Below are 23,944 nucleotides of genomic sequence, written 5' to 3'. Positions count from 1 at the left end.
GGATGGGCTACAACTGCAGGAGGCCACATCGGGTTCCACTTCTGTCAGCCAAGAACAGACAGCTGAGGCTGCAGTGGGCACAGGCTCACCAACACTGGACAGCTGAAGACTGGAAAAACGTAGCCTTAGTCTGATGAATCTCCACTTCTGCTGAGGCACAGATGGTAGGGTCAGAATTTGGCGCCAACAGCATGAATCCATGGACCCAACCTGCCTTCCAAGTGAACACCTTTGGGATGTGGTAGAACGAGAGATTCACAGCTTGAAAGTGCACCAGAAAAATCTGCAGGAATTGCGTGATGCAATCATGTCATCATGGACCAGAATCTCAAAGAAATGTTTCCAACATCTTGTGGAATCAATGCCACGAAGAACTGAGGCTGTTTTGAGAGCAAAGGGATTAGTATTAGTATAGTGTTCCTAATAAAGTGTTGGGTGAGTGTATATTATATTTGTATTGATCGACTAGTCTCATTCTTCCTATTTGCCGGTTCTGCTAAAACAGCACAACATAAGAGCCCACTTTAATGTTAACAGTCCCTCCTGAAGACCTCTTCACCCCACTACCCCCCTGTACAAGTTTCTCTCCTGTTAATAAAAAAAATAAAATAATAATAATAATAATATTCCTTCTTCTTGCATTGTGACTGCCAATGGCCCCTGTTCTGAGCATTGATTACTTTATTTTATGATGACTGATGGACAGATGATTCACTTACTTCAACAAATGTATGTGTTGTAAGTCGCTTTGGATAAAGGTGTCTGCTAAATGCCATGAATGTAAAATGTAAATGTTAATGTGAACCAAGTATTGAACCATCTTGCGTGGTCATAGCATATTGAACCATCTTGCGTGGTCATAGCATACTGAACCATCTTGCGTGGTCATAGCATATTGAACCATCTTGCGTGGTCATAGCATATTGAACCATCTTGCGTGGTCATAGCATATTGAACCATCTTGCGTGGTCATAGCATACTGAACCATCTTGCGTGGTCATAGCATATTGAACCATCTTGCGTGGTCATATTGGGATTCTCACCGTAAATCTATGATCAGGGATGACTGTCTGTCACACAGGGAGGAGCAAATCATTATCAATCATATCGTATCTTTTGGAGTCGGATATAACTTAATATGAGCTTGCGTCAGTGGGGAATGTAACCACTATGACGTAGCTTTATCATGTCCATAACCATCTGGAGATTATCAGGGGATAAATACACAGAACATTTACATTATTTTATTTTTTATTATTATTTTTTTATTTTTTTATCCAAAGCGACTTACAAATACATTTGTCTTCAGTAAGTGAATCATCTATACCTCGGTCACCGTAAGCAAAAATCTATGCTAGGACCAGGGGCCATTCGCAGTCACAATGCTAGAAGAAGGAAGGATTACTTTATTTCCTTACTTATTTGTATTAACAGGAGAGGAAGACAACCCAGTTCTGTGTCTCTATCCCATCCAGTTCATCCTCCTCCTCACCTCTCCAGTCCCAAATGCATTACATCAGGACTGATGAGAGCCATTGTGTTTCACCAACTCCACAGCTGAGCCTCTCTGTCAGGCTCAGTTGGAGTGGGAGATGAAAGAGAGACACACAAGGGGATGGGAATAACAAACCGCCGCCCTTTTCACACCGGGGCCAAAACGCCAGCGATTTCCTAGCATTAGGCTTAATGTGAACAGTCTCACGGCAGGCAAAGAAGGACGAGAAGAGCTCTCTACTCCACACTCTACATCTAGATGTAGTCTACGGCTCCACGTCTAGATGTACACCCAGTTGTACATGTGTTTCAGACGGTGTGGCAATGTGCGTCTGTGTGTTACCCAACTCCCACATGCTGTGCTGTACGTTCCCAGCCTGGCAGGGCTCAGAGTGGGTAGAAGCACAGCTCAGGAAGCCTGAGGTTTTCCGCCGTGGTTGTGTACTCGGTGGTTCGCTAACGAGATGCAACGTCTCGGTGGAGCGGTCAGGTCACTCTCACAGGGGAGGGGAGGGGAGGGTGGAGGCGCGGAGCCGCCTGGTGAGAGAGAGGCATGCAGTATAATGACTGCATAATGACTGGCGGGAACAAAGCACCAGAAGTTGTGAGGCAATCGTCATTTGCAGGCGAGCTGCACCGTGTGCATGGGTTGCATGAATGACGCATCCGGTCGAAGAAAAGCACTGTCAATGATAAAAGAGTGTGTTGCGTCAGCTTCTCGTCAATGAACCGTTTTGTTTCACCTTTGTCGAAAGGTTGTAGGCTACCTGACAGAGCAGACATGGGTTCAAAATCAAATAGCATTTGAAATCATTTTACTTCACTGGGTTTGATAGAGTTTGCCAAGCACAATGGAACCAATGGAATAGTTGGAATGGAATGGAATAGTTCCTAAAGTGGAATTTAGGAACAATGGATTAGTTACATTTCCAGTTTCCAATACTTACATTTAAAAGCGGAATTTAGGATTAATGGATTAGTCTCAAAAGTGCAATCCCCACCCAGCTGGCAGAGCAGGGCTGACAGGCTGGACCCAGGACCCCTGCAGAGACTGGACCCAGGACCCATGTCCCCTGCAGAGGCTGGACCCAGGACCCAGGTCCCCTGCAGAGGCTGGACCCAGGACGCAGGTCCCCTGCAGAGGCTGGATCCAGGTCCCCTGCAGAGCAGGGCTGACAGGCTGGGCCCATCTCTCCTACAGAGACAGCGCTGACAGTTGGGTGTTTATGAACAGCATCTGATGTGTGGAGAGTATCTCTCTCTCCCTCTGAGCCTGTGAATTCTGGGCAAGGCCAGGTCTTGGCAGCCGACGAGGTGATGGTGTTGAGGCTGGAAAAGCAGGTCAAGGATACAGGAAGCATCTAAGCCATCAATCAATAGTCTTGGGCTACCCACAGCAACACTAGATTAGATGTATCTCCCACCCACCCAAGTGTCCCTTTACAGAACTCAGGGATCCAAATATAGGATTTTACAGCCCTACTGTACCTACAGCAGACGAACAGCTAAGTAAACAGAGGATATTACCGGGACTCGTGCACCTCAGCAGGCGCTCCTCGACAGCGGTGCCAGTGTGTGCAGAGGCTTACTCACGGCCAGCCGCTGCACAAAGCCCGGTGCTTCGAACCGAGTGAACAAGCTTGTTTGAGTTCTCACTGTTGACTCACTTGTCAACATCCCAGAGCGCCGGGGGGAGACTTTATTCACCAAGATTTTTAAAAGATTAAAAAAATATATATATAATTCTGACGCATTCTGCAGCCAATCAAAATATTGTTGCTAGGTAAAATACCACATAGAACACTTGGCACTCTGGGTGGTGAGTGTTCCGGAATTGTTTGACAGTTGGTGAGTTAAGGCTTTCTAGTCCTGCCCCGTATGACCTCCATTCATGCAGTTCATAAGGTGGCAAACTATGGAGACACTAACAACACATGAAATGATCTATGTAATTATGCGGTATTCATGTCATTTTTAAGTGACTCATACCAGGTAATTAGGCGACAATAACATAAAGCCTTCAGCATAACATAAAGCCTTCAGCCTGACCCAACCTGTCCACCTGGTTAGCCCTTCAGACAGTCGTTTGATGACACATGGTGGGAAACAGCCTACATGACGGTGCAGAAAAGGGAAGGACAATGAAACTGAAGCGAGACGATCCTGTTCTCATGTTCATCCCATCACGCGCCCACACCGGTGAGTGACACGGAGAGGAGCGCCACCGCTCCGCTAGGCAGCACCTCCAGCATTCACAGAACAAACACATGCTTCCAACTGCTTCGTTCCTCCTTCGCTTCCCCCTGCTATTGTCTTGGACCACGTCTCTCTTGAAAAAGAGATTTTATCTTGACAGACCTTTACATGGATAAATAAAGGTTAAATTAAATAAATAGGAGCTATGGAACAGGCCACCAAACTGCCAAGACATGACTGAAATGTCAGACTTCTTCATAACGTAGTGAAACGGAGCCTTTCACTTTTAAAGATCAGCTTATGATGAGAGTTCAAGATGGCGCCGTTCATCCAGCTGCTGCTCAGCCTTGCTATTTGTTCTTTATTTTATTTGCACTCTCTCGCTCACGCACACGCACATGCACACACACACACACACACACACACACTATTCCATACTGCTGTTGCTACCTTATGTAGTTGTTTTGATGACTGAGGAGTTGCCCAGAGCATTTCATCACACCATATATGGCTGTATTCTGTGTGTATGACAAATAAACAAAAGAAAATATTTGATTTAGTTTATGACGAGGCACATATTTAGTCAAGGACAGGCACTTCAACGGGTGCTAACGTTATTGCCAGGAGCATCATTCAGTCAAGGAAAAGCCAAACACACATGAAACACAGCGTGTCTGAAACACAGCGTGTCTGAAACACCGTCTGAAACACTGTCTGAAACACAGCGTGTCTGAAACACAGCGTGTCTGAAACACCGTCTGTAACACAGCGTGTCTGAAAGACCGTCTGAAACACAGCGTGTCTGAAACACCGGCTGAAACACTGTGTACACCTCGACTGTTTGAGACAAAGAGTCTGAGCACTGAAGCTGGCCAGCACAGCACCCGCTGTCAGCCCGGCCGTCTCCCTGCTCAGGGGAATAATTAGGTGTGGCTGTGGGTGAGCGTGCCTTGTCTGCTCAGGTCAGAGAGGTGTCAGCAGCAATAACACTTCTAATGGCCGAGGGCCCAGCCGCCATTAGTATGCAAACGAAGGTGATGGCGGTGGCGATGGCCACCCGCCTAAAGAGCCACGCCGGGCTTCTCTATTAGAACTTGATCAACACTTAATCAGGGAGAAATTAATTCTGAGGCACAGGTGATGGAGGAGGGGGAGGGGGGGGAGGGGGAGGGGGAGGGGAGGGGGGGGGGGGGAGGGGGGGGGGGGGGGGGGTTAATATGAGTTGAACCCCCCCCCGCCCGCCCACGACTGGGTGAGTAGTTAAACCTCTGAATCAGATCTGTATCAGAGCTCTCTCTCTCTCTCTCTCTTGCTCATGATATCGATCTAGTGAAGTCCATAAGACAAAGCAAAAGAAATGTACTCTAATCCAGTCAGAACATGAACTGCGTGCCTCTGTTCGGCTATATGTATGAAAGAAAGAAAGACAGACAGACAGACAGACAGACAGACAGACAGACAGACAGACAGACAGACAGACAGACAGACACAGACACAGACACAGACACAGACACAGACACAGACACAGACACACAGACACACACAGACACACACACACACACACACACACACACACACACACACACACACACACACACACACGCTCAAAAGCCGTCCCATCTTATCCTATTCAGTCGTCCGCCTTCAGCCAGTGATTGGAAAGTGTGTTTTCTTGGAGGGAATCTGGAACCTCTGTAATAAACAACATAGATTTAATCTGCCTGTAGAGGAGTCAGCGAATAGCTGGAGGAAACTGGGGGGAGGGGGGGGGCAACAACCGAAGCAGCTCTACTCGGGATTTGTTAACTTGGCAGTTTGCTTTTACACCTAGCAGGGAGAAACTGCCTAATGCAGCCCGGATATCAATTTCTAAAAGCAGCCGCGATAAGCACAATGGCGACGGATAGTTCCGTGTAAAAGGACACATGAGGACCAAAATGTGAAACTCACCAGAGCATATCAAATTGGGTGTCAAATGAAAGCTAAGAGTCTATATTTTTGGGAAATGAAGTCAGAAATACATTTCTCAACCATGTTTCATTGTAAGAATAGGGATTGACTTCTGGTCAAACCTATGGAAAAGCATCTAAGAAAACATCGACCAGAAAAGGTCTTTAAAACGAGTTTATAAAAACATCAAACCTCATTAATGTTCAGGTACAGACCCCAGTCAACTAATAACACTTAGATTTCACAGAGGGTTCTACATGGAACCCCAAAGGGTTCTTCATGGAATTTAAAAGGGTTCCAAAAGGGTTCTTCCCCAGGGACAGCCAAACAATGGGAAAATAAACAGTAGTAGTTACAAACCACAGCATCAACATCCTCACCAAGCACCACATCAACATCCTCATCTCGTGCCCCAGTAAGTGGAGACTTCATTGTTGTTGAGTACAGTGGGGGGAAGCAAAGCCAGAATATGTGAACGCAAGTGACTTCCATAGAGAAGGATTACAGAAATGTTGCACGCTTCTATCAGGACAGCAAGGGATTTATCGTTCAAGAGTACACTGACACAAATGGTGTCAGATGCTTCCCACACCGGCAGCAGATAAGACAGAAGGTTTTAATTTTGCAGAGGCCATCTCTGAAGCAAGCTAGTAGCAGACTGGGTGTCTCTGTGTGTGTCTGAACGTAACACAGGATTAGTTGTGTTTCAGCTTTTCAAAATCTTTTTTTTTGCTGCCAAAAGCGGAGGCTATTTTCCGTTCGCGTAACAAAGAAAAGGACACTGAAAACCACAAATGCCGCTGATTTAAATCACATTAAATGAAGAGTTTCAAAGGCAGACTTATGTTTACCGTGTTTTGTGATGTAAATCCACTCCACTTGCTGTGGCTCAACAACCAAAAGAGATCAGTTCAAACTCAAGGTATCATATGGTAGCTAACACACCTCTCTTTCTGCAGACATATCTGGATATGAATATGGAGCAGGTGTTCAACAGAGTTTTGGGGAAACAAACAAAAATAATAACCTCCCCTACTGAGAGGAGAGGGTGACAGTCCGGGGTTTCATACTGATGTTCTCATTCAGCTGTACACTGCTTTGTTTTCTCACTGTGTGTGTGTGTGTGTGTGCGTGTGTGTGTGTGTGTGTGTGTGTGCGTGAGTATGTGGGGGAGATGTGTGTGTGTGGTATGGTGTGGTGTGTGTGTGTTGGGGAGATGTTTGTGTGTGTGTGTGTGTGTACGTGTGTGTGTACGTGTGTGTGTGCATGTGTTTGTGGGTGTGTGGGATGGACCCTCACAAGAAAATGGACATTGTGTGTGTACGTGTGTGTGTGCGTGTGCGCGCGCATGTGCGTGTGTGTGTGTGTGTGTGTGTGTGTGTGTGTGTCCTTCCTCTCCTCCTATGACCTCTGTCAGCTCATACAGTGTCATCCCAGGGCCCTTTGATGAGGCCAAAGTCCCAGAACAAAGGGCCGACAACAGGTCTTTCCTGCCGACTCTGAACAGGAGAACGGGAGAACAGGAGAACGGGAGAACGGGAGAACGGGAGAACAGGAGAACGGGAGAACGGGAGAACAGCAGAACGGGAGAACGGGAGAACGGGAGAACGGGAGAACGGGAGAACGGGAGAACGGGAGAACGGGAGAACGGGAGAACAGCAGAACGGGAGAACGGGAGAACGGGAGAACGGGAGAACAGGAGAACGGGAGAACAGCAGAACGGGAGAACGGGAGAACGGGAGAACGGGAGAACAGCAGAACGGCAGAACGGGAGAATGGGAGAACAGGAGAACAGGAGCGGTCAGACATGCAGCTGTTCAACGCTCTATGACTGAAATGTGACAGGTCTGAAAACGCTCATCTGTAGCATGACACACAGGTCACAGTTTGAGGTCCAAACCATGGTGTGTGTATGTGTGTACATGCATATGTTTGTTCATGCGTGTGTGTGTGTGTGTGTGTGCGTGCGTCTGCTGGTGACCTGTAAATCAAGATGATTTACAGGTCACCAGCAGACGCACACACACACACACACACACACACACACACACACACACACACGCACGCATGAACAAACATATGCATGTACACACATACACACACACAGCCACACACACACACACACACACGCATGAACAAACATGTGCATGTACACACATACACACACAGCCACACACACACATGCATGAACAAACATATGCATGTACACATATACACACACACAGCCACACACACACACACAGCCACACACACACACAGCCACACACGTCTCCTTGCCCAATGCCCGCTGAAGTGTGATCTCATCAGTGTGATTGCCAAGGATGGAGACACTGTCCAAAAAGCAAAAGCTTGACTGAGACGGCATCCCTTCTATAACCAGAGATAACAGACAAACCAGATGACAGACCAGAGATAACAGAGATTACCAGATGACAGACCAGAGATAATCTCAACCAAAGACCAGAGGCTGAGAAACCAAAGTGGGAAATGAAAGTTGTAAGTAACAACAGCTATCTAGTAAAATCAATGATACCGTCAAGGTTACCACAAATAATAAGATATCACACCAGTCACGCTTCCATAATAGTGTGTGATCTGATGGGATGGCTGTTGAGCCTGTGTGTGTGTGTGTGTGTGTGTGTGTGCGTGCGTGCGTGTGTGCGTGCCTGCGTGTGTGTGTGTGCGCGCGCGCATCTTCCCCACCAGAGCTGCTAGGCTACTGTTTTCCGTTTCCTTTAGTGTGAGCAGCGTTCCGTGATGCCGGTTGTGCGTCCCTGAGAAAGGCCTGTGCTGTGATCCCGGCTCGCTGTATTTATGGAACAAACAATGAGCTGAGAACGAGGCCTAGATGTCATGACTGGCTGAGTCCTGTTGTCTCTAAATACGTCAGGGTCAACTGGAACACAAAGGCTGTAGGGGTCTAGCAGGCAGAAGGGACGACCCCAACTGCTCTCTCCACCATTTTGATGCCATCAATGTGAAAATGGTCTAGAGAGCGGTTGGGGTGGTTTCTTCGATTACTTGTCTGTTCTTTCAACAAGAACACGTTCCCCTACCTATGACTCTAGGGGAACAAGAACACGTTACCTTACCTATTACTCTCGGGGAACAAGAACACGTTACCTTACCTATGACTCCCGGGGAACAGTCATTTGTGACACAACTTGTTCTATCACTTTTGCTTTCCAACCTAAAACGTTGTGCCGTGTCCTCAGGCTGCAGAAACAATGTCAACATTACGCAGGGGCGCCAACAGGAACTAGGTGAGAGGAAGAAAACTATTACAATCTGGGGCGGGGGACGGAGACAATAATAATAATAATAACAACAACAACAACAACAAGTACGTACTTGGATCAATAACTGTAAGGAGGAGAATAATGTCGTGTTTTGTAGTCAGAACAGAAACTGTGATACTCAAACTGGAACACTAACGTTAATTACTTGTTCATGCGAAAAGTGACATTATTGCTGTGGTGTGTTACCCCCCAACACTGGTCTGGAGGGAACCACTGAGCCACCATGAGACTCATCGATGGGGGCGCTTAGCGCCGTAGCACGCTAATGCGCTGACCACGTAACCGCAAGGTTCCTGGTTCGATTCCGACCCTCGACACGTCTTGCACGTCATCCCTCCTCTCTCTCTCTCTCCCCCATCCTCCCTGTCAACCTCTACTGTCTCTATCCCAATAAAGCAGAAATGCCCTAAAAACAGATTTAAAAAAAATAAAAAAGACTCATGGATGGCAGTTCAACATGGTCTTCTACAGGCTATAGGTTCCCACCTTCGGTAGTGTACGACCTCAGTTAAACTGAGTCTGCACTGAGAAAGGCCACTTACAATATGAGAGGCCATGTTGGCGCTTTTCTCCTTGTTGTAAGCCTGATATTTATGTGAAGAGTAAAAACAAACATGGCCAACATGTAAAACAGTAGCCTACGACATTTCAAAACGGAGCACTTGGAAACCATCGCCTGCAACCACGGGGACAATGTGACGGTGACCACGGCGACTGTTGTGGAAAAGTAAGGGACAGTCGGAGGACTATGTTTAACGCTTGCGTAACGCGTCATCCCGAGGTTGGCAGCAAAGCGAGCCTCACAAAGCAACACATTTCTATTTCGAGCTCCGAGCTCAGTTGTAGCTCCATCATTCTCAGAGCCGCTGCTTCTGTTCTGTGTTGAGTTTTTATGCATGACTTCAGAGCCTTGTCAGACCATCTATTAGCTCACACACGGCCCTTTCAACAGAGAGAGAGACAGAGAGAGAGAGAGACAGAGAGGGAGACAGAGAGAGAGACAGAGAGAGAGAGACAGAGAGAGAGAGACAGAGAGGGAGACAGAGAGAGAGACAGAGAGAGAGAGACAGAGAGGGAGACAGAGAGAGAGACAGAGAGAGAGAGAGAGAGAGAGACAGAGAGGGAGAGACAGAGAGGGAGAGACAGAGAGGGAGAGAGACAGAGAGAGAGAGACAGAGAGAGAGAGAGACAGAGAGAGAGACAGAGAGAGAGAGAGACAGAGAGAGAGAGAGAGAGAGAGAGAGAGAGAGAGAGAGAGAGAGAGACAGAGAGAGAGAGAGAGACAGAGAGAGAGAGAGAGAGAGAGACAGAGAGAGACAGAGGGAGAGAAACAGAGAGAGAGAGACAGAAAGAGAGACAGAGAGAGAGACAGAGAGAGAGACAGAGACAGAGAGAGAGAGACAGAGAGAGAGACAGAGAGAGAGAGAGAGAGAGAGACAGAGAGGGAGAGACAGAGAGGGAGAGAGACAGAGAGAGAGAGACAGAGAGAGGGAGACAGAGAGATACTGAATCCTCCTTGGGGCAGTCTCTGTGTGTGTGTGTGTGTGTGTGTCAGCAGAGGCTGAAGCACTGTGGGTGCATTCTCTGATCTGCTGCTGGATAAATAAAGGCAGGCTCACCATACAGGTAAGCAGAAAATGGACACCTATTTAAATCGCTATTTAAACCCGATATTCAGGATCCTACCTAAGGCAACCCCCCCCCCCCCCCCCACCCAACCCCCTCTTTTCAGTACCACTGCAGCATTAGCAGGGTCGAGCCTTTTACATTCACATCACAAAAAGTTTTTGACAGTCCAATTTTCCTCGGGGGGGGGAGGCGAGCGAGTGTGTGTGGGGGGGGGGGGGGGGGGGGGGGAGGGGGGGAGGTTCATGCAGCTTTCAGATATAATATTTGTGCCATTTTTTCGGTGTAGTCCTCACACACACACACAGAGAGCCTGAGACCTCTTTGGCAGTGGACTAAGAGACAGAGAGAGACAGAGAGAGACAGAGAGGCTGAGAGACAGAGAGGCTGAGAGACAGAGAGACAGAGAGAGACAGAGAGAGACAGAGAGGCTGAGAGACAGAGAGGCTGAGAGACAGAGAGACAGAGAGAGACAGAGAGACAGAGAGACAGAGAGACAGAGAGGCTGAGAGGCTGAGAGACAGAGAGACAGAGAGGCTGAGAGACAGAGAGGCTGAGAGACAGAGAGGCTGAGAGACAGAGAGGGTGAGAGACAGAGAGGGTGAGAGACAGAGAGAGACAGAGAGACAGAGAGACAGAGAGGCTGAGAGACAGAGAGGCTGAGAGACAGAGAGAGACAGAGAGACAGAGAGGCTGAGAGACAGAGAGACAGAGAGGCTGAGAGACAGAGAGGCTGAGAGACAGAGAGAGACAGAGAGGCTGAGAGACAGAGAGGGTGAGAGACAGAGAGACAGAGAGACAGAGAGACAGAGAGAGACAGAGAGAGACAGAGAGGCTGAGAGACAGAGAGGCTGAGAGACAGAGAGACAGAGAGAGACAGAGAGACAGAGAGACAGAGAGACAGAGAGGCTGAGAGGCTGAGAGACAGAGAGACAGAGAGGCTGAGAGACAGAGAGGCTGAGAGACAGAGAGGCTGAGAGACAGAGAGGGTGAGAGACAGAGAGGGTGAGAGACAGAGAGAGACAGAGAGACAGAGAGACAGAGAGGCTGAGAGACAGAGAGGCTGAGAGACAGAGAGAGACAGAGAGACAGAGAGGCTGAGAGACAGAGAGACAGAGAGGCTGAGAGACAGAGAGGCTGAGAGACAGAGAGAGACAGAGAGGCTGAGAGACAGAGAGGGTGAGAGACAGAGAGACAGAGAGACAGAGAGGCTGAGAGACAGAGAGAGACAGAGAGGCTGAGAGACAGAGAGGCTGAGAGACAGAGAGGCCGAGAGAGGTGGAACAGGGCTCATGGGTGAGATAATAGAGAGAAGCTGATAGGATTTCATTCATGTGTCAGATTAAAGGGTTCTTTGTTACCGGAGGACAGAGAGGGAGGGAGGGAGGGAGGGAGGGAGGGAGCGTGCCTGGGGAGAGACAAGTGAGAGAGACTTTTCTTTTTACCCTGTGCCTCTCAGGTGGAGTTGTGGATGACGGAAGGGATATATAGATACGTGTGTGTGTGTGTGTGTGTGTGTGTGTGTGTGTGTGTGTGCATGTGCATACGAACACTTCCATGTGTGGTGTGTGTGAGTGCGTGCGTGCGTGCGTGCGGTGTGCGTGCGAGAGCTATTTCAAGTGCCGCAGGCAGAGATGCTCCAGTTTGGAGAGCACCTAATTTCTCTGCTGACAGGCTGTCTCACAGGAGGACTTCCGTCATCAATATCGGCACAACAGCAGAGACAAAGCAGGCGACACCACCGGTTCAAAGACACGCCGTTTGTACAGGAGGGAAGGAGAGCCAGTGGAAAGAAGACGGGGGGGGGGGGGGGGGGTATCTTGAAATAAAAATGAATACTTCTGCCATGCCGGAGTCAATTAGGAGACCCTGAAATGTAGGAAAACGCAGGTAAAGAAACATGGTGTGGATTACATGCAGCTGTCCCTCGCTTCTACGGAGGAAACCGGATACAGGAGAATAGCATGAAATATTCATGAGGCCTGAGACAGTCGGTGCTGTTTATCTAGAAAGATTGAAAGCAATAATTGGATTCACGGAGGCTACTACCGACCTAGTGGAACACGTAAGAAAGTAGAGAAATATTTGAATTGTGGATGAAAGCACGATCTGAAACAACGCTAAGGCCATCTCTCTCTCTGTCTCTCTCTCTCTGTCTCCCTCTACCCCTCTCCCTCCCTCTCTCAACCCCTCTCTCAACCCCTCTCTCTCCCTCTCTCTCCCTCTCTCCCTCTCTGAGAAACTGAAAATGAATGAAAATGAAGAATCACCTCATATTCATCTCTACCGGCCCTCCCAAACTAAGCCGTGACTCTCGACCAACCTTGACTAGCCTTGGCGATCTGGAGACGACAGCGGAGAGAGAAAGAGAGAGAGAGAGAGACAGAGAGAGGACCTCAGAGGGAACCTGTGGGCCGGTTTCCACAGCAACCGCTCCAGGGCCGCCCGCCGACCTGACCTCGGAGGGTAAAACCCAGGTTGCATTCCACAGAGCCGCCCCCCTCTCCCTCCCTCCCTCCCTCCCCCCCTCCCTCCCTCCCTCCCTCCCATCTCCGATGTCAGCTCTAGCAGAATGAGACCACAGCAGAGTTATACATGAGTGAATGGTTTACAGAGAGGCGGCGGACCATTCTCCACTCCGCTGGACAGAGAGCCATTAAACCAAGACAGGCTCGGCCTGACCAACCAATAGACCAACCGCATGGGTCGATTACTCAGCGGGTCAGGAGGCCTGCGCTTCTTTCAGGTGGGGAATTGAGAATTGAGAGCTTCGGCATCTGAAATTACACCCCATTTCCCTATAACGTGTGCTTTTGGTCAAAAGTAGTGCGCTGCATCGGGGAACAGGGCGCTATTTCAGGTGCACCCCAAGTGTCCAGCCTAAACAAACACAGGCCTCCTTGGCTGGATGGTTTGCTGTAGACGGACCGGTGACTTCTATCCTACTATCCAGTCCACTCATCCCACTAACGGTCCTGTACTGAGTCTGGCCATCCATCTGACAGAGAGAGGATCAGTTTGAGAAAGACATTCATGTTGCCTTTGACCAAACACTGGGTGTGTGTGAGTCACCTCCGCAGAGAGACTGCAAATTAGCCACTTCTGGAGAGGAGGTTCAGGCCTCGATGACAAATCAGATTAACACCCAACTGGGAGAGAGGTGGGGGGAGGGGGGAGGGGGGGGAGGAGGAGGGGGGGGGGTCATGTTGAGCACACACAGAGAGAGCACAGGGCATGAAATGCAAAGAGCCTCCATCGCTAACAATCCTGAAATGACATTGGCCATGCTACAGCTAAACCAACCAGCGGGGTTGGAGGAGGAGAGGACGTGAGAGGACACATGTGAAGCCCCGGGACTCAGACTACTGACTTCTCCCTCCGCTGACAGACACACACACACAGGAGACCAGACTGCCTGTCTCCACTGCTCATTTTCTGTGTTCCCGCAATTATTCCACAGCCTCATTGGGACAAAATTGATGATAATGAATTTGCACTTAATGGACTTGCTGTTGCCGCGGGGATCATTTCCGACTGTGGCAGGTCGGGAGACACAGAGCTGAAAACAAGCTCTCGCTAAAACATCGGCCCTGTGCCACAAACAAGGACGTCACTGATATCCCTCAACATGAAAGTCATGACAGATAATAAAATAAACAAACATTCTCTAACAATTTCCCCCAACACATACATATATATATATGAATCATATATATATATATATATATATATATATATATATAAATAAATGTTCGAGCCTGTTTCTGTCTTTGACATTTGAAAAGGCATCAAAATGCTGGTGGCCTTTTTCTACTTTCTTCACGCCGGCTGGCAGAGGGGAGGGGGGGAACGTGGCGGGCACTGCAGGGGTCTTCTTCGCTTGATTGAGGTGGCGGGGGGGCCGGGCCGGGCCGCCCCCCCCCCTCCCCTCCCCTCCCCCTCAGCATGGTGTCATGGAGCCCACAGTGGCACCTGGGGGGACAAACCTTCACCTCAGCATAGTCAGTCTCTCTCCCTCTCTCTCTCTCTCTCTCTCTCTCTCTCTCTGTCTCTCTGTATATTGTGTTGCCACAGTGACAAAGCAGTTTTGCAGGTTTCCTCCCCCTCTTCCCCGTATTTGCTCCCCCTCCTCCCCCTCCTCTCTCTCTCTCTCTCTCTCTCTCCTCCTCTTCCACCTAGCCCTGTCTGCTACTGCACTCTCCGGTTCAGCGCGCTACCCTTTTACTTCCTTATTAGTTTCATTCATTCATTCAGAGGCCAGTCTGGCACCTCAATGCCCTTGCTCTTCCCTGCAGCCAACAGCCAATCAACGAGGTACGTGGAGAGAGAGAGAGAGAAAGAGAGAGAGAGACACACACACACACACACTCGTCTCTTCCTCGACCTTGTGGTCGTGGCTCGAGGGACACCGAGGTACAAAAGACATCCACAGCGTGTGTGACCTGTATTTGTCTGAGCTTTAATTGGCTTCACAACAAACGCCTCTTTCGTGGCCTGGCCCCTGTGCCACCCCCTAACAACACCTATCAGAGTGTGATATCACCCTCTTCTTCCATCCCACATCAACGACTGCCTCACACAGACACCACACAGGTTTGTACGGCTCCACCAGAAGTCACAGAGGCAAACTCTGGCGGGCTACTTCTCAACATCCTTTTCCTGCAGGATGAGGCGATGTGCATGCCTTCCTGTTGAACCCCCTCCGGCGGTTGGTGTCAAAGCATTCCCAATGGGCTGAAGCACTGATTCAGAAACCCAACATAGCATTTCCATCATAATCCAACTTCCCCAAGCAAGCGCTCAACGCCCCAGTGCGCATTCCCAATGTGGGCGACAAATGTCTCTCACACTCGTAGAGACTAACTACATTTATACTCTTCAAGCTAAATAAACAGCGTAGTATCAACAGTAGGCTAAAAGTATTTAAAATATGTGGAAAGTCACTTGTCTAGGTTCCAGGTGCAGCCTGTGTGGACAGAGAGGCTACGTCGGTAACCTGACCGTGCCGACGGGGCCTATTCTGAGGAGACAGACGATAATCAGCTTACCAGGTTGAAGACTGTCTCCACAATGTCTCGGTTCGAAACTTCCCCAACTTCCACCAGACCGGCGAGGACGGCGAATTTCATCCGTATCCCCCTGATAGGAACGCCGGGGTTGAGCGACACGGCGGTCGCCTTCTCGTCCTTGCCTCCTCCTCCTCCATCACCGGGCCGGTGTCCCGGTGTCCCCTCGCTAGCCATTGCTAAGTGAAGGACAGGTGCTGGTGGCGGTGGCGGCGGCGTCCACAGGTAAGGCACCTGTTCACCCGAAAGGCGGTAGTCGGCTACAATGAAAGTCGTTGGAAATGAATGTGTGTATTTCCCCTCTTCCTGCTACGGAGTTATGACAACCTCACAGTACAAACCGAAAATATCTCCCTCCCCATGCAAAAAAAACAGTTGAGAAAATAAACCTCCGGAGTTAACGACAGAGGCGTTGTAGTTCGCGGAAGGTGCAAACGCAGGAGAGCTGAATGGCTGGTCGGCGACACCGCGACATTGGAGTTGTCACTGCGTTTCCACGTCCAACTCCGCTCCCCCGCTCGGAAACTTGATAGTGAGGAAGGCGAATGAGATAACACCACCGAAAAAAGCCTTCTCTCGAACCGACTAATTGTCAAGAACAATCACACAGGCAAGTCGCGTAGACCTTGCCCTCCTTCGCCTCTGTCAAAACGGACGCGAATGAACTGCGACTTTCATGTCTTCCCTCAGGCAAGGCGAGAGAGTACGGCGGTCCAACTTGCTATTGTCGCTCGTTTGACAGGTAGCGGCGCTGGCGTTAGCACAACTCCGAAACGTGGCTCAAGTCCGACTGCCGCTCCGACGGTGCTCGACAACGGACAGCGGTCCACTCGGTGCTGCTCTCGAAAAGCCCCCGGACTTGCTCAGTTGTCAGTGTTAACCCACTTCCAGCGCATTCTCTTCCTGATTTACCCCCTGCTACAGCCCGTCCCCGCCATGACAGTGTGATCCCTCGAGCGAACGGAGCATGCGCAGGAGGCGGCTGCTGGCTTCACCGGGGTGGCTCAGGTGTGGCCCAGGTGCAGATGTCGCCTGGTGACTTGAGACGAGGCGATTAGTGCCGAATACGAGCAGAGCGACACTAATATTCAGGAACAGAGGAACACCGGCCGGGGGAACATTTCGCCTCACGTTGCAGCCTTGTATAACACAGAGACATCTAGAGGAAGAGAGCGTTAGGTACTTGCTTTGGACTTTCTGTGCACTCGTGTGTACTGCACACGGCTGCGTATCAGAAATGGAATAGAAAATCATTAAAAAAAAAAAGAGCTTTATCTCATTTCGCTTTGCTGATGCCCGTGTCCTGTGTTCTATGCTTTCTACCCATTACAGTAGTTGGTTTATGAATTGTTGGTGAAATTGTTCCATGGTACTTTGCTATGTCAAAATTCAAAGTCAACACATAATGCAGGCTACTGTTGTCGTAAATGTGTGATATTCTTGAGAGGTGTAAACTGCGATGTTTCTTCTTGCACCCAGTGGAACATGGGCAGATGTATGCATCCTGAGGCAGGGCAAGAGAACTCCAGACATTGAAACGACGTGACAGCTTTGCTTCGCTTGCCTCTTGGAGCCAGTGACCCATGTTGTGTAAGACGTGTATATAACTGGATAACTGAATAAATATATTATCCGAGGTCTTTAATTCCATTTAAAGATATGCATTTGGTGTCCTGAATATACATGATACCTCGGATCATGTGAATCACATGCTTTGTAGCCTAATTTGTGTTTTTGACCTTATTTGAAAGGTTATTTAAACAGTGCGTGTCCTCTGTTGCGTCTGACGGGGGGGTGACTTCATGGTTGCTCAGTCGGATGCCTCCCGGTGCTGTTGGTTGCCAAGGAGGAGTCAGCGTCGCCACGGGATTCTGTTGACCTCACAACCAGTCCCCAAGGCAAGGCTGCTCCACCAGAGAAAGTCAACTCTCCTGTCTCTGCAGAAATGAACTGGGAGTCTGAGTGCCTGCATTGTTTTGCCTTGCTTACTGCAGCTAAGCAAAGCATGAACGTGGAAACTATGATTACAGTGTTGTTACTACAGGGATATACTACAGCCCATTGGAATAGTTGGTTTATGAATTGTTGGTGAAATTGTTCCATGTTACTTTGCTTTGTCAAAATTCAAAGTGACCACATTATGCAGACCACATTATGCAGTGATATTCTTGAGAGGTGTAAACTGCGATGCAGCAGCTATAGGTCCGTCTAATTCATTCTGAATCAACACAGCTTGGCTGCATCGGGACATGACAACAGTGCACAATTTCCTAGTTAGTAGTAGAGGTTGGTGGTGTACCTTGAATCTCCTAAATTGGCTATACAAGTGGGACTGCAACCTTGGTGACAGACACACACACACACACACACACACACACAGACGCACACGCGCGCACACACACACACATTTATGTATTTACTGTCGTTTATTAAGTACACTCTATGTATTTGTTTTTTTTGTCCACCTCTCCTCCAGTTGCCACTTCTTTAATTTGACACCTGAGGGAAATTATTTTAGGGAACATTATTTCGTCGTAAAGCAGTTGAAACCACATAAATCATAAAAAAAAACGCTGATGAGCTCTCGTCCTGGGCTGTTTCCTCCCATATTTGATCTAAGTGAAGCTCAGATTGAACCCCCCGAGGGGCTTATTTGATCAGACGGCTAAGCTGAGTGAAGTCTGTTACAGCATGGTGACAAGTGGGAATTGCAAATCTCCAAAGACTAAATTCATACTTGTGATGATGCCTCTCTCTTTAGATATATATATGAAACAGATTTGTTAGCTCCATGGTGACAGGCATAAGAAGGCCAGGAGCGGCCATGCTGCATCTCTGTTGATTTGGATGAGGGGTGAGGGGGTCAGAACAGCGAGAGAGACACGTTTGATGACCACCTTGGGTGCTTGTAGCCCGCTGTGTGACAGGGAGGGTTTAGTAATAATAATAATACTTTACATTTTTATAGCGCTTTCTCATGGACTCAAAGCGCTTAACATGTCAAGAATATATCTAAAAAAGAAAATAACAAATACAGGCGGGCAGTCACAGAACATACAGTTATAGTTTAATCCCCGTGGACATGAACGGAGTGTTGTTGCCCCTGCTGCGACCATCACGGAGTTACGGCTTCTGTGTGCATCTCCGTGTTTCTATACTATATCTGCCATTTAGACTGACGCTTTTATCCAAAGCGACTTGCATTGCAGTGAGCGCATACATTTCAGTATAGATGGTCCCAACAGGAATCAAACCCACAACCCAAGCGTTGTTAGCGCCATGCTCTACCAACTGAACCACAGAGGACCACGTACTTCCCCCAATGAACTCACTCATGCACACACGACTCAAGACGTCTCAGCCATCACTGTACGTGTGTCCTCATTGATTAGAATGTATTGCATGTGAAGTCACATAGAGAGGAAGGGCGGGCGTCTACGTCTTGCATTTGTGTCGTTGTTTATTTTGTCAACAGTCGACGAGACGCGCCGGCACCCCGTGACAGTTGTGGTGACACAGTTGTAACAATATCCTAATTTGGGTGGAGACACCAGGACACACCTGCATGGAATGTTAACGGCCTCTGTTTCAGGTTCTTCCTGTTTTACTGAATTGAAGATTAACCTGTTGGATGACTGTGGTCCACTTCGCTATCTCGATGTATTGTAGTCGTATTAAATTCAGGCTTCATCAGACGTGGATATTGTGAATGCTGTACTAGAGTTCACATCAGTATTTGTTTGTTTCACATTAATCAGATGGATAGTCTTTCATCAAAACTGTGTGCGAGTGGATATTTCTGTTGCAGTTTTTTAAGCGATGGATCATTGGTAGCTCATTTCCCTGCCAACAGCTTAGCATTCAATTAGATTTTGATTCTGTGGATTAATGAAAAAGTGGCGCTCATATTTCACCGTGACAGCCATGGGGACCACATGGTCTGATATTTAATTTATTTTTTTGCAGTTATTTATTTGTTTATGCATTTATGCACTTCAGGAAAATAAGGGGACTTTAATATCACAAGCTTAACCAAATGGGGATGAACGATGAGAAATGGGGTTCTAATGATGCCCACTTATTAGTGTGCCGATAGGCAGCTTTGCTCTTGTTATTCCTCACCCCCGTTTAACACACGGACTGACTGAGGTGTGTGCTCCATGGAATGTAGTGTCTTTAAGTACTGAGAAAAGCACTATACAAAATAAATGCATTATTATTATTATTATTAGTAGTAGTATTAATATTAATATTAGTAATATTAGTAATATTAATTATTAATACTTGTTTATTATGATACAAGTAGCCTCCGTTATGAGCTGTCAAAATAGCACAGTGTAGTACAGAAACACAGTAACTAGCGTGATACACTGGAGCAAACAGCTCCTATCTGCTCTTCAGATGTTGTTCCAGCGTTACCACGGTAGAACGGTAGATGGCGACAAAGCGCCTTTCCCCCAGCAGAAAGATATCCTCGCGAGAAGTGGCAAATCTCAGCTGATCCCAGTCTCTTTATTTCTCGCGGTAACTCGTGTTTCCTCCTCTTTCACTCCCTGTAGCCAACATGGCAGTCGGCAAGAATAAGAGACTGACCAAAGGCGGCAAAAAAGGTGCCAAAAAGAAGATGTAAGTAATGCAATTCATACATTTAATCACGTAATAAACTCTACTTCATCCAGTGATGTGACTCTGGGTTTAAACATGTTACGGATGAGTTAGATTTTGACTGGATGTCCTTAGCCCGTTGCTATCCTGGTAAGCTTACCGGGCCGAGTCACGGTCACTATTCTGGGATGTCACGCGTTCGTGCATTTAGTTAGTTAAGTGTCGTGTTGAAGTCCAAACTAATTGTATTGTTTGCGTATCGTCTTACTCTGTTCGCCGATCTGAACTGCTTTGGCGTGTAAATCTGTTCGGCTTGCCACCAGGTATTCATGTACGTGATGCTAGCCAACTAGCAAGATGGCAGTCCCCGACCCACGTTAGTGTCCCGATGCTACGGACGAGCGAGGCTGAGTGTTTCTAGATTGCTTCCTAAGAGAGAAAGTCGGATCTCACACATCAAGACAATTATTTACTAGCCTTCTAGTTCATTGCATGACATCGTTGACAACGCTCATACCTGATTCGAGACACTCCTGTATCCCCCGGTTGCCGGAATTAAACACTGAGCTACCTTATGCTACTAGCTAGTTAGCCTGGCAGTAGTCAGTGAAGTCATAACTAATATTTTATTTAGTGATTAGTCGTGTATTGGAGCCTATAACAGTCAACCATGATCTTCTCCTGTGAAAAGCCTTGACCAACCTAAATTGGCTTGTACGCGCATGGCTGGGCCTGTTATGGTAGCGATGATCGTGACAGCAATGTGTTGATCTGTCTTCTGTTCCTTCCTCAGTGTCGACCCTTTCTCCAAGAAGGATTGGTATGATGTCAAAGCACCGGCCATGTTCAACATCCGTTACATTGGCAAGACTTTGGTCTCCAGGACTCAGGGAACCAGTAAGTCCTCGTCCACATGCTGCATGTTGCATACTATACATGCCTCACCAAGTCAATTCCCTGTATGTGCAAATATACTTGGCCAAATAAAATAATTCTGATGAAGCCACTGAAGTGGTGTTTGCTTAGAGAGAGAACTAATAGTTTTTTTTGTAGTCTCCCCATTGATTTGTTTTGCTGTATTTAACCAAACGGGGTAAATGGAGTTCAAATGACGCCCACTCACAAGCGTTCCAATAGTCAGCAGGCTCTGCTTTAGCCCTTCTTACTCCTCGCCCGTGCCTAACACGTTGGCTGACCGAGGTGTGTGTGTGTGCTCCGTAGGAATCGCCTCTGACGGTCTGAAGGGACGTGTGTTCGAGGTGAGTCTCGCTGACCTGCAGAATGACGAGGTGGCCTTCCGCAAGTTCAAGCTGATCAGCGAGGACGTGCAGGGCAAGAACTGCCTGACCAACTTCCACGGCATGGACCTGACCCGGGACAAGATGTGCTCCATGGTCAAGAAATGGCAGGTGAGAACGGTTGTCATGGTCCTCTGTGTCTCAGTTGGTAGAGCACGGCGCTAACGACGCTTAGGTTGTGGGTTTGATTCCCGCTGGGACCATATATACTGAAATGTATGCACTTACTGCAATGTAAGTCGCTGTGGATAAAAATGTCAGCTAAATGGCATATATAAGGCCTGTATGTCTGTGTGGATGAACCTGTCCAGAGGACGGTGGTCAGAGTGAATCTAACATCCTTGAGCTGTACTTGGAAGATGTTGAACACCCCCCTCAAAAGCAGATGCGGGCACACTCGAACCGAAACATTTTGCCGAGATCTAATTTTGGCTAAAAGCTGCTCTGAATCCCGTTGGCCGTCCACCCGTAAGGGCATGGCCGTCTGAGTTGACGTGCATGGACCTAGCCACCCCCTGGCGCCTTGGGGACGCTACTGTGCTGGCTCAGATATGTTCTGTTCACATTGTTCTTTTGTTTCTGCCCCGTTACCATAACTACGGTGAGGGTAACCCAAGCCAGAACAGCATCGCCTGGCTCAGTGTGAACGGGATGTATGAACTAACCTGTCCTGTGTCCCCACCCCCATGAACAGACCTGTCCTGTGTCCCTCCCCACCCCCATGAACAAACCTGTCCTGTGTCGTCGTCCCCATATGAACTAACCTGTCCTGTCCTCTCCTGTGCCCCCCCCCCCCCCCCCCACCAGACTATGATCGAGGCCCACGTGGACGTGAAGACCACGGACGGTTACCTTCTGCGCCTGTTCTGCGTCGGATTCACCAAGAAGCGCACCAACCAGATCCGGAAGACCTCGTACGCCCAGCACCAGCAGGTCCGCCAGATCCGCAAGAAGATGATGGAGATCATGACCCGGGAGGTCCAGACCAACGATCTGAAGGAAGTCGTCAACAAACTGTAAGCGTTGACACCCCCCCGCCTCCGGTTACTCCCGCACCCGGAGCTGCGTTTTATGATGGAGTTTGTGTTGATGTGGATGGGTTAGGGAGGGTTACGGTTAGGGGTTAGGGTTAGGGTTATGCTTGCCATGACCCAGACTGTTGGATGGTAGTCTGGATCATGCAGGTGTTGTGTTGGAAGGGGTGTATTCAGTCGTTCCTGACACGTTGTGACGTGTTGGGTTTTTAGTAGTGTGTCTCTAGCTGCTCTGACCCCCTCACTCCTCATCCAGATCAACAGAGACTGGGTTTTTAGTTGGCGCTGCATCTTGAGTCATGTAGACTTCTCTTTCTACTGATCTGTTTGGGTGTTTATCTCGAGTCAGACTGGACACGGTGGTTTGTTACTCTCAGTGAGTTTTAGACGGCTCCGTCACTGACGTTGGGTTGTTCTTCTCCCTCTTGTCTTGCAGGATCCCTGACAGCGTCGGCAAGGACATTGAGAAGGCGTGTCAGTCCATCTACCCCCTGCACGACGTCTACGTAAGGAAGGTCAAGATGCTCAAGAAGCCCAAGTTTGAGTGTAAGTGACCTTTTGAAGTTCAAATGACTCCTCGCACACGTGCCAGTGTCGTGTGTGGTGGGGAACGACACAGTGAAACGTTTTGCAATGCAAAACTACGATTTGTTTTCTTATTCACCAAATTCAGGAAGTACCCTGCCAGTTTCAAAATGGTCGCTCCTGTTCAGTGCTTACAGAACACAACCCAGGACTGTTCGCTCTGAGTGACATTTTCTGAATGCTGCAGATTGAAATCTAGAGCCCCTATTCCACATGACAGTGTTATCATATCTGTACAATATGTTTCAATCTTCATTTTCTACCATTGTACCTCCTGAACAGAACCGAGGTCCCCTCAGCCCAGACATAGTGTTCCTGTCCCAAATGATATGCAGCGATTACTATTAAATAAGAACTGATGGAACTGCTTTGTCTTGCTTCCTGTACTAACTCCTTGTGTCCCCCCCCCACAGTGGGCAAGCTGATGGAGCTTCATGGGGAGGGTGGTGGCGGCAGTGCAGCCAAGCCCTCAGGGGACGACACCGGGGCCAAGGTAGAGCGGGCTGATGGCTACGAGCCCCCCATCCAGGAGACCGTCTAGATCCACCCTCTGACAGATTTAATAAAAAATGTAAATGACTGGAGACCTTGACCTGTTGTGTTCTGTTACCCCGACTGGTTTCAGGGTGGATGTCCTTATTTGGTGTTTGATTGAAACCTTTTATGCCGGACGTGCCCAAATACGGGCCACGAATTCTGCTTTAATTTGATTACTGATTAACTTTATGCCCTTGTCATGTGTTGTATGTTCTATGATCTAAGCATATCCACATAGGTAACATCATTACGTC

At 48.4% G+C, this 23,944-nt stretch overlaps 2 protein-coding genes across 2 annotated transcripts in view; one reads left to right on the top strand and one right to left on the bottom strand.

Annotated features, from left to right (window-relative positions):
* lrba (LPS-responsive vesicle trafficking, beach and anchor containing) overlaps nucleotides 1-17,207 on the bottom strand; it is a gene marked incomplete at its 3' end in the record, with an annotated part of 96,740 nt that extends 79,533 nt beyond the window's left edge. The window contains exon 1 of the mRNA XM_083692783.1: nucleotides 15,614-17,207. Coding sequence (XP_083548909.1) covers nucleotides 15,614-15,808 — 195 coding nt within the window. The 5' untranslated portion in view covers nucleotides 15,809-17,207. The remainder of the gene's footprint in view (nucleotides 1-15,613) is intronic.
* A 2,945-nt stretch (nucleotides 17,208-20,152) lies between these two features.
* rps3a (ribosomal protein S3A) lies at nucleotides 20,153-23,737 on the top strand. The gene is made up of 6 exons (XM_083692930.1): nucleotides 20,153-20,257; nucleotides 21,030-21,133; nucleotides 21,458-21,645; nucleotides 22,342-22,550; nucleotides 23,005-23,114; nucleotides 23,567-23,737. The coding sequence occupies exons 1-6, from the start codon at nucleotides 20,196-20,198 to the stop codon at nucleotides 23,692-23,694; spliced, it is 801 nt and encodes a 266-aa protein (XP_083549056.1). The 5' UTR covers nucleotides 20,153-20,195; the 3' UTR covers nucleotides 23,695-23,737.
* Nucleotides 23,738-23,944: the final 207 nt, after the last annotated feature.

The sequence above is a fragment of the Argentina silus genome, assembly GCF_951799395.1.
Source record: "Argentina silus genome assembly, chromosome: 21".
Taxonomy (NCBI): domain Eukaryota; kingdom Metazoa; phylum Chordata; class Actinopteri; order Argentiniformes; family Argentinidae; genus Argentina; species Argentina silus.
This window is presented reverse-complemented; position numbering and strand designations above follow the sequence as displayed.

Coding starts and splice junctions, on each gene's coding strand:
- rps3a (XM_083692930.1), top strand. CDS start 20,196: ATGGCAGTCGGCAAGAATAAGAGACTGACCAAAGGCGGCAAAAAAGGT. Junction 22,551..23,004: donor AAGGAAGTCGTCAACAAACT/GTAAGCGTTGAC, acceptor CTTGTCTTGCAG/GATCCCTGACAGCGTCGGCA. Junction 23,115..23,566: donor CAAGAAGCCCAAGTTTGAGT/GTAAGTGACCTT, acceptor CCCCCCCCACAG/TGGGCAAGCTGATGGAGCTT.